The sequence below is a fragment of the Apaloderma vittatum genome, unplaced genomic scaffold, assembly GCF_000703405.1.
Source record: "Apaloderma vittatum isolate BGI_N311 unplaced genomic scaffold, ASM70340v1 scaffold19391, whole genome shotgun sequence".
In the NCBI taxonomy this organism is placed as follows: domain Eukaryota; kingdom Metazoa; phylum Chordata; class Aves; order Trogoniformes; family Trogonidae; genus Apaloderma; species Apaloderma vittatum.
The window spans coordinates 25,715-36,335 of record NW_009701005.1 but is presented as its reverse complement, the minus strand read 5'-3'; the positions used below and the strand labels follow the sequence as shown (position 1 = coordinate 36,335).

At 36.7% G+C, this 10,621-nt stretch overlaps 1 protein-coding gene across 1 annotated transcript in view; it reads left to right on the top strand.

Annotated features, from left to right (window-relative positions):
* Window positions 1-10,621, top strand: part of LOC104281114 (lipopolysaccharide-responsive and beige-like anchor protein) — a 50,350-nt gene that overhangs the window by 17,805 nt on the left and 21,924 nt on the right. Inside the window, exons 5-6 of the mRNA XM_009878991.1 lie at window positions 1,334-1,489; window positions 5,674-5,841. Coding sequence (XP_009877293.1) covers window positions 1,334-1,489; window positions 5,674-5,841 — 324 coding nt within the window. The remainder of the gene's footprint in view (window positions 1-1,333; window positions 1,490-5,673; window positions 5,842-10,621) is intronic.

Sequence of the window (10,621 nt, the reverse complement as noted above, 5' to 3'; positions counted from 1 at the left end):
TGCTGTCCTCTTTTTACAGTTGCACAGGAAGGTGTAAAACAGCGATGTCTGATACGACATAGATCCTAGATCTCTGTTTGAGCTCAAGTTTCTTGAAGGGTCTTATCCACTCTGAATGTGTCAATCCGCATGTTTTTGAGGGCGTTTATTTCTGGTTATTTTTTCACAGAGAACGCTTCTGCGTGCATTGATAACACATTGTTGTTACTCTTTAAGTGGTCCTAACAGTAGTCGAGCCCCGTTATGTGTTACCTGCAGAGCAACTGGAAACACCTTGCTAAATTATTTGCTACCCGTATGGATAAGACAGTATCAACATTTTAAACCTATGAAAGTATAAATAAATTATTTCCTAAAGAGTATGTGGAATTAGCCCAAGGCTTGGGAGATAGCTAGACTGTGAGAATGGAAGAAAGCTGAAGAACAAAGAATAAAGAAGAGCACAAGACATAGACAGAGACAGGTCCAGGGGACCACCTGGAATGGAAGTAAGGGTGCTCTGAGCAGTCAGCAGACAAAATCAGGCCCAGGAGAACTTACTTGCCCGGAGTACGAGTCAGGGGAACAAAGCACAGGATTTTCATGATATATATCTATATATCTATGGTATCTATATATGTATATATATGTACACACACGGATTAGTAATGACAAAATAAAATATGAAAACAGTGTTCATTAATTGATTTATGTCCATCCTGTGGGTTCACAATGCGTGATTATCTGGAGAAATAAAACAGCAGGTGGTCAGAGTAGGGCAGATATTTTTTTCTCAACCCTAAAGGAGATTGTGAAGACGAGCTAGGTAATTTTTCTACAGTGCTCAAAAAAGTGTGGAATGGTAGTGATGTTTACTGCAGTTATTCTTTTTTTCTCTTTAAATTACAGTGCTTGCAATGTGTACTATTTTGAAATTGTCTATGTTGAAATTTGTCAGCTACATTTGAGCCACTATATAGCATATATGTATATGTACTGTCTTATAATTACATTCCCTTCATTTTCTTTTTGATTTTTAATTTCCTGTACTAGAAGAAGGGTGTAAGGAAGCTTATTGCCTTTTTATGTCTGATTCTTTTTTTGCAATCTTTCATTTATATTTGTCAGCTGCATTTGACTTAAAGAAGGGATTTCTTCTATTTTAGAATACATACTACAAGGAATTAGCATTGTTCCCAGAAGTGTAATGAGTATTTTATAGTAAAATTAGAAAGAAAACATCACTGCAACAAAAAAACCCAAGTAACAGCAATGAGGAATAGTTTCTAAAATGTGCCTTTATTCTGTGAATGTGGATGCTAAAATTTCTTGATTTGCTTATCTTTCTATCCAGCCAGCAATACAGGCATGCACAGAAGGCAAATCACTGACCTTCTAGACCAAAGCATTCAGGTCCATTCTCAGTGTTTTGTGATTACCTCTGATAATCGTTACATCTTGGTCTGTGGCTTCTGGGACAAGAGTTTCCGAGTTTATTCTACTGACTCAGGTAAGAGTTTATTCTACTGACTCAGGTAATGTATTTTTAAAACATGGGAATAGCCTAAAAGATTTTCTGTTCATCATCAACCTACTGTTTCATGTAAAGAAAGAATGGGGGAAAGAGAAAGTGGAGTATATATTTATTCTCCTATTAATATCTGTCAAATATTTTCTTGCCTACCGATACTCTGTATTGTATGCTATCCCTTTTGTGGAATGGTAGCAAACGAAAGACGTTGTTTAGCCATAGCATCATACTTCAGATCTATATGATAGACTTGCTTGTACTTAGACTGCAGTTCCATGAGTAAATGAGTTTTTGTGAGGTTTTACATGCCAGGAGAACTAATTGTCCTTAGAGTTTGTTCTTGAATTTAACTCTGGTTGGTTTTTCAGAACGAGAGACCTTTTTTTTTTCCTGAGGAAATACATTCAAGCACCACAGAATAAGAACAGAAGTCAAGTCTTAGAATCTGGTGAAATAATACTTTTGAAAGCCTTTGAAAGCTATGCTATAATAGAAAAATTCATTAGGAGCCACTGAATATGTAACATAAACTGATCGATATAATGGGCAGCAGTTTAGATTAGTCTGTCAGCTGACATGTATGCAAACCTTTAAAGACATACGTGTGTCATGCTAAATAGAAAAGAATCTTTCAATTTAAGACTTAAAGGAATTTAAAAGCTGTGGACCCCCAGAATAAAGAATAAGTATGATTTTTTTCCCTTTAATTATCTTATAATGGGAATAGCAACCTCACTGCAAGGTACTTCTTTGGGATTAATGACCCAGTGTGGTTAATGTGTGTGTGCCATCAAGATTTCCAGTAGGTTATTAATCCCTAGGGAATATCCTACATGTTTGTCATCATTTCTTAAATATATTAGTTAATAGTGTTTTTCACACTTGGCAAACCAAAGTGTTTAACAAAACAGGATGGTCTTTAATGGAAATCTGTTAAGACTAGATCTTATGGCATATTTTAGCATATTTTTCATTTTTGCAATTCTTAAGCTTTAAATATGAAGAAGTTCCATTTACTTTATATTGACTGCCTACAATTCATTATACAGACATTTTGTTAGGCCCTTCTTAGTTTAATTTTCTCATTGATGAAAATAAATTTACATAAAACTGTGAATTTAAAGGAGATCTTCAGAAAAGTTCTCTAGCAGTAATAAATATTCAGTGTATATTCTTGATTGAATGGAGAAGTAATTCTTTTATCTTGAAGGATATGTTTTACTTTACATCTAGGGAAGGAACTATTTGTGTGGTTTAGAAAGCTTTGTCAACCTGCATCAGTCTGAACTACAAATGCCTCGTTAAGTTACGTCCTCTGTGTGTAAGTCAGATACAGTGGGCATTTTCTTACCCCCCTAGCTAATTATGGTTTAAACCAAAATACAGTTGTCAAAAAAGTTGCAGAAGATTTGTGTCATCTGCGTACCTCCTATTTGTCAGCCTAGCAACTATAGCTCTAGCTTGAATCAAGCGAATTCAGATATAGTCGATTTTGCTTCAAATTAAAATGATACTCTAGTAGTGAAATACGCTGAAATTGGCAGAACAGCAAGGGAAAAAGATGATGGGATCAGTAATGCACAATGGCAAGTGATCACAAGTGTTGAATTCAATTATATTTTAGCACTTACACAAAAAGGAAACCTTTTTCCTGTTAGGTCTTGGGTTTGTTTGAGTTTTTTTAACAGGAAATACTTGTAACATAAATCATGGGTTCTCAGCACAGCTAGTATAGCAGAAGCACAATAAAACCTTCCTCCAACAGTGGGAATGATTTCTAGACAGCATTTTAGATTCAGTAGTGCAGAGACTCAAGTCTTATTTTTCTTTTAATTATTCGTAGCACAGCTGTCAAATAAAACATTAACTAGAGAATTTGTTCTGTCAGAGAGGAATATCTGAGTGCATATGGTAAAGTCTGATATTGCTATATAGAGAGGACAACTCATTAAAGGAAACAAAAGTTGAGGAACTCATATGAGATTAATGATTTTGATTTTTTTTTTACTAATATGAAAAGGCAAAGGCTTATTTCTTGTTTTGATGGAATTGATTGGACCTTAGTTGCACAGTAACAAAGCAAAATGAGCAAGGCAGTGCAACAACTTGAACAACTGTCAAACAAGTAGCCTTGAAAAATGTTTGTTTTCTAGAACAGAAACTATAAACATAGAGAATTGAAAGAGAGATCTCTATAACTCATCGATGTTTATAGCATAAACTTGAGTTCTAAAAGTAGAAATCACTTCAGGTAGTTGAATACCTGTGGCTGTGCAACTCAAAAATATATCACATAATTAAATTATTCTCAAATGTAAACCACGTAATTGACAACTTGAATTCTCAGCAAAAAGCATACACTCGGTAAGATGTTTTTGTATATTGCCAAAATGAGGTTTTGTGGTCTGTGAGTGTTTCATTGCCAGTAGTTGTGAAGTTCAATAACTTTTTTCGGCTCATTCTGTCCACTTCTCAGCGTCTGAGGTGGTTAGGGGATCCTGCAGCACAAATTAAAGCCCGGCTGTGCGGAGGCGAGGGCTATAGAATGCTATTGCAGACTCACACAAATGAGCAAAAGATTTGATCCCCAGGTTACTCTCCTTTCCGAAATGAGGTAGATGTGCACAGTAAGCGTACCTTCCAGGGTTTTGCCCCTTCCAGTCAGAAAGGGCTCCAGTGATAGTACTTCATTTCACAATTTCTCTTGGAGGATTATGCTTGCCTAGTAAGTTTTGTCAGTGTTTTATTTTAAATCTGATTTACAGGTTTCCTTTAAATTGCATCATGTTATTCTGTCTGTTCTTTTTGTACTAAAGTAAATAATTCTCTTTTTTCCTCCACTTTAATACAGTTACCTTTCTGATCTGTTATAAATCAGGCTCTTAAGATAATTCTTTTTCTTTCTTCAGAACAAAATTCTTTTGTTACCATTAGTGTTATTTAGTGGCTGGATATGAGCACAGTGTCTTCGTGCTGCATAAAAAGAGGGCTATGAAATATGTCCTACTAGGCATATTGTACGATTCAGTAATTGTTTTTAATTCATACCCCAACATATTTTATTAAGATGTGCTTAATTCGGGTCCCAGCGCTGATTTGTGTTACCACTTGTCATGTTACTAGTTAATATTTTTAAACGCATTTTCGGTACAGGAGCTTGCATTTTTATTTTTATTTTGGCCTGTGTTGTTAATCCTGCCAAAACCATCATTCATTTCCGCTTCTGTTCTTCCTCATTTGTTATTCATCCCAAAGCACAAATGGATACATGGTCATTTGGGCTGAGGAATTTGAGGGCATGCATTAATGGCATAACGCTTCCTTATGTCATTGGATGCAGAGTTTGGCCTGCCCCATATTACTTGAATGGGCCAAGGAGGCACGTAAGAAATGTGTGCGTGTGTCTTATATCCTTTCTCTACAAGATCTGCAGTTGCTAGACTTCAGCAAATCCAGTGAGATGGATTTTAGTGCTTATATTCTCATTTCAAAGGATCACATATGCTGCAGGCAGGTCCAGAAACCAGCAGGCAACACCCCGTGTTTGCTGTGGAGGAGCCAGCCTCTGGCCGGGTGATCTGGCAGAGATCTGTTGTGGGTGACCTTACATGTGTTTCCTCTCCCGCAGGAAAATTCACTATGCATAAGCACCCAAATTCTTGTTTTTCTGAAATTACTTATTAAGGAGATATACAAAACCTACATATGCTATATGCATATACGTGCTCTTGCACTACCAATTTCTTCTGGGTCCTCAATGTTCTGTAGCTTCTTATTCTGTTTCCTGCATCATCAGAGGATTTGCACTTTTACTGTTACTTTCATCAGTAAACTTACCTTAACCTTACCTTAAAAGAGAATCCCATAATTTTTCCTGTCTGTAAAGTTAATATAAGCATATGGAATTAAAAAATCCTTCTAGCATGATTGGCTTCTGAATAAAACATAATACTTATGGTCTGTAAATATTTTTTAATGGACTACTGTGCTTTTAAATAAGTTTCCACCAAATCAAGAAAAAAAAATAGTAGTCTCCACTGTAGTTCTTTCTTGAATCTTTCTTTAATAAAGAAAATATTTCTTAAATACTTTATAATATATTTAATTTGCCTTAAAAAAGAATAAAAGTGTAGTCTTAAATCCATCAACTTTTTATATTTTAGGTAAATTGATGCAAGTAGTATTTGGACACTGGGATGTTGTAACCTGTCTTGCTCGTTCCGAGTCCTATATTGGAGGAAATTGTTACATTCTCTCAGGATCACGTGATGCAACTCTGCTCCTCTGGTACTGGAATGGTAAAACCAATATCATTGGTGATAACCCGAGAGGTAAGCAAAAGCAGAAAAACCTGTTTTATAAGGACATTGTCTAAAAATGACTTGAATGAACACTTTGCAGGACAAAGTTTTAGCTAACATTAATGTCAAAGTACAGTATTTCTTTTTTTTTGCAGTTGTGATCACTTCTAGTTTAAAAAATTGAGAGTAAATAGTGCTTGCCTTGCAGCACAAGTAATTCTTAAAGTTAGAGGTTACTTAAACTTGCAAGTACGTTTTTTCTTGTCACTCATTCAAGGAGTGGCTTCAGGAGTGAGAGAAAAGAACTTGGTTTTTGTATTTCATGTTCAGTCTCAGGAAATCTTTTTCTCTCAACATGATGCTTTCATTAAGTTACCTGCATTTGAGTTGTTTAAAGCCAAAAAAGACCGTACATCTCTCTGGTGCAGACTGTATTCTGTGCAACCATAGTCTTATGCAAGTAGGTTCTCACAGCGGTACCTTAGCTGTCAATGGTTAGGCAGACCGTGAATTTTAAGTTAGGCTGAGGTCACTGGAATGAGATGTGTAATGACCTGAGCAGGACACTTAGGTGAAAGAAGGACAGACACCTGGGGTGGATTAAAGAATCCAGCTTGAAAGTTCTTTCTGTTTAACACTTTGCTAGGGTGCTATGTGCCTAATCCTTGCTCTCACGTACCAGGTATTTTAATTGGTTCCAGTGCAAGCAACAGGGCTCATGCCATATAACCAAACCAGCGTCAGAGTAACCGTGCTTCAGCCTAATTCAGTTTTAACCCCTCTCCACGCAAACTCACCTTGCACTTCCCAAAGAGTTTAATCTCTTCCATCTTGCACTGTTTCCCAGGAAATTCCAGATATTTTAACTCATAAAGATTCTCTTTTTTAAGTCATAATTTTCTACGGAAAACAATGAAACGCTGTGACTGTTCAACCCTGCTGTGCCTGTATTATATAACAGGAAAGGTAGAAAGTGATCTTGCTGTTATCCTGGTTTCACTCCACACAAAAAATTAATTCCTGATGCCCAAAGCAAGAAAGGTGACGGACATGCAGCTTGATAAAAAGTCTGAGTGACCCACTTCACAGGAGTATGAGCCTTGTGAGAGAGCTGGTGAGCGCTTATGTACATGGATAGAGGTGTGCATCTGGAGAACAAGAACTGTTGATATATTTGGCATATATTGCAGTTATAACTGGCAAAGAATTTCATATAATGTCAACAATATCTGACATCTTCCAGATTAATCAGTTTGGTAAAGTTGTGTGTTCCATGCCCAATCTACTACTCAACTGAAGCTATCTGAATTTGAAATAGTAGTTTGACTGAAATTGCATCCTGTGAACTATTAAGAAGCACAACTAATTAATATCAGAATGAATATCTCAATTTAACTTGCGAATTATTTGATGATGACTGTGAAATCTATTTAAAAATTGCACAAGATACAGAAGTTCAGTTCAAATGGGTACAGAATCATTAGACAGAGGGTGAGGACAAACTATCCTCATTATCCTTCCAGCAGTCTGATTCAAGAGATCGGAGCTTCTCTAGGAAATGGCTAGCAGAATTTTAGTAGAGTCTTTAAATAAACATGGCTTTGGTTGAATCAATACTTTGTACATATTTTGCAATCTTATCAATTTAAAGGAAGTGCAACCTTTGCACTATTTTTGCAGAGCTTGTAAACTTGGAAATTCCAAAAAGTCTGTGAAAGGAGCTTAGGAGCCTTACAGTCGAGAGCTTGTAAATCCTGAAGGGCAAAACTGCACTTTTGAGGAGAAAACCCTAAATATTTTACTAGTGTGAAACCATGAACGTTTGTAGGTGTCTTCTTACAGTGATTTCAAGGCCTGCAAGTGCAGCCCATCTTTGCAGATTCCTACACGTGTCCTGAATTGTTCTTACTGAGTATCTGCCAGGCTTGCCTGCTCCGTGAATGAGACCTTGAAGCTATTGGCTCCTTTGTGACCTTAACAGATCACATGCTGAGATGTTGTACTTAGTGTTTTACTAGAATAAGTAGACCTTGTTATAATCTGTTGACTGTCTTCCCTAGTGCAGATTTTTAACACATTAAAATGTTGCAATTTTTGAAGTTAGTACTAGGTTGTTTTCACTACTGTTTAAAATCAAACAAGAGTTGCCTGGTAAACCTTCTTGCAATCTTACTAAACTTGTACTTCTAGGGACATGCAGTGGCTCCTGTGTTTGCTAGTTGCTATTATATAGCACTTTTTTGTGATATAGCATGCCTGGAAGCCTTTGTTATGAATTGGAATCTCATGGCACTACACAAAGGCCTAGACATGTGTATAGTAAAAGACAGTTTCTGCTTCAAAGAGATGGTAATCTAGGGGTTTAATTTTTCGCAGAAAAAGCTTTCTATAGGCATCTCTGTTCAGTCTTTTTTTTTTTTGAAAAGGCAAATAAAAAGAGCTGTTTCTGCTTAGTTCTGATTTTGTCAGAAGTGGAAAGTACCAGCAGACTTGTTGGCTTTCGAGCCCTGTTACTGCAACTATAACTTCCATTCGTTTGTGGGATGCTAGATATTTAACATGTCTGATGTCTCTTTGTATTTGAAGCTTATAATTTTTTACCTCAAAACATAGTTTATTCAGGCTTTCAATGAGGACTATTCATGGGCATTTTAGATACTCTCGAAGTTGATATTTCTTTCCTTCTTTCCCCCCCCCTCCAATTATCTCTAATTTTCATCTTAAAATGACTTCACAGCAACACGCGTGTAGTGGCACTGCACCAAATCATGATGCCAGTTTCAACAAAAAATAATCTAATACAGGAGCATTTATTTCCTCCTTTCCTAGTACCTGTTAGCTTTGATATACATCACTCAATAGACTAGTATGATTAAGCTACCCTAAATACTACTCCGTTGGGCACCCATTACTCCATCATTTACATTTTATTTAAGTTCCTTTATCTGGTTTTGTTACTTTAGGAACCACTGAGCTCTTGATCTCTGGCTGCATGTATTCATGTTTTAGAATGGTACTTAACTCAAGCTGACAAGCCAGGTGAGCTATGGCATACGTGATAAGTGTTTTTTTTGATATTCTTTATTAGGGACAATTTTCTGGCCAACTGGACTGAATGGAAAAATTCTTCATGTTTTTGTTTTAACAGAAGAAATATGTTACTGAAATATTCATTACTTACATTCTTTAATTTTTAACCTTTAAGCAGACTTCTTAAAGAAGTTATACCTATACAGCCTGACTGTCTGCTTAGTTTCTCCCTAATGACTCTGGAATGCATTGATCAGTGTAAACCAAATTTGATGAGTTTAAATCTCAAAGATATAAAATTCCTACTTGGCACATCTGCTGGAATCTATTTTTATTCTTCACAAAACAGCTTGATTACATTTAGGTTAAGTCCTTTTTTCCCTCTCAAATTAAAACCTGAAATCCAAAAAATATTTCAACATACTCTTTGATCAAATGTAGAGTTTTTTTCCTTTCTGAATTAATTTTTTTTGAAAATGTAGATGCATGGCAGGACTTTACTTCAGTGCACAGGCCTTTTCTGATGCAGAAATGCTTCTCTGGACAATTTCTGACCTAACCTAGGAATAATTCAGAACAGAGCAGAGGATCTGAAATACTTGTATCATTTAGAATAGCCCTGAGTCATTTTGAGTTTGTGTTCATTAGCATAATTTACTATGGAGATGTAAAGTCTCTTTATTTTTCTCTCCTTGGCATGTGGCTTGTTTTGGGGAGGTGAGAGAGGTAGGAGGGAGAGGATGTAACCCTCCCAGTGAAGCCCATATGTGATCTATCTCACAAGTTTGGCTTTTGCATGTTTAGAGGCTCTGATCTAAGAGCGAGGTACTGTGCGGGGATGTGACATTTTGCTTTGAGTCTTGTGGTATGAAGAAGGTGGTGGAATGTGGGGAGGTTACTGGGAGAGGGAAGACTACTCACAGAAAGATGCAATGTTTTGCACTTGCCTGGCCTAATGCGGTGGAGGTGGAGGGGAGGCGAGAAGTGAGGGTTGAGGGGTGGACCTAGGGTGATAGCTGGAGAAAAGAGATGAGAGGATTCGCTTGCATACAAATGGTGTGCATCACTTTCAGGTCTCGCTCTCGCTTTGAAGCTCAAGTGGCAACTCTTGGTGTTTGGGTATTTCCTAGGTTGAGGGATTGCATTTTTTCTTTGTAATCACAGAACCATAGGAAACTGTGCAGGCAGGAGCTTTGGTCACCTGATCTATTCTCTATTCCCAAAGAAGGCTTAACTACACCAAAACCATTCTTGACTAATGTTTGTCCAACCATCTGTTAAAAACTTTGGCAAATAGATTTTTGAGCCTTAGCAGCAGTCTTTTGCCAGGGTTCAGCCTAGTATCCAGTTCTTTTTGCAGCAGTTGCATTCTGTCATTTCTTATGTATTTATTCTTTATGTAGAGAACAGATTGTTTCTTCCTTGCAACTACTTCCAGTTATTTGGATTACAATGAACTGCAGTTCTTTGCTTCCAGATTTAATAATCCAATTCTTTGTCTTTCAACATAAATCATGTTTTTCTAGACCCCTGATTTTTCTTCTTTTCTAAAGAACCACTGTCTACTTAGTTGTTTCTTCTGTGTAGTTTGGCTGTGGAACCTTGTCTTTAGACTTTCTGAACTGTATTCTTTTTAGACTGTTTCTCCAATTTGTCAAACTAATTCTGAATTCTTATCCCTTCCTCCAGCACACTTGCAACAACTCATGTCTGCAAATGTAATTTGCTGTCTTACTCTATCAAATCGGTCATTAAAGAAAATACTAGATAGTACACAGTT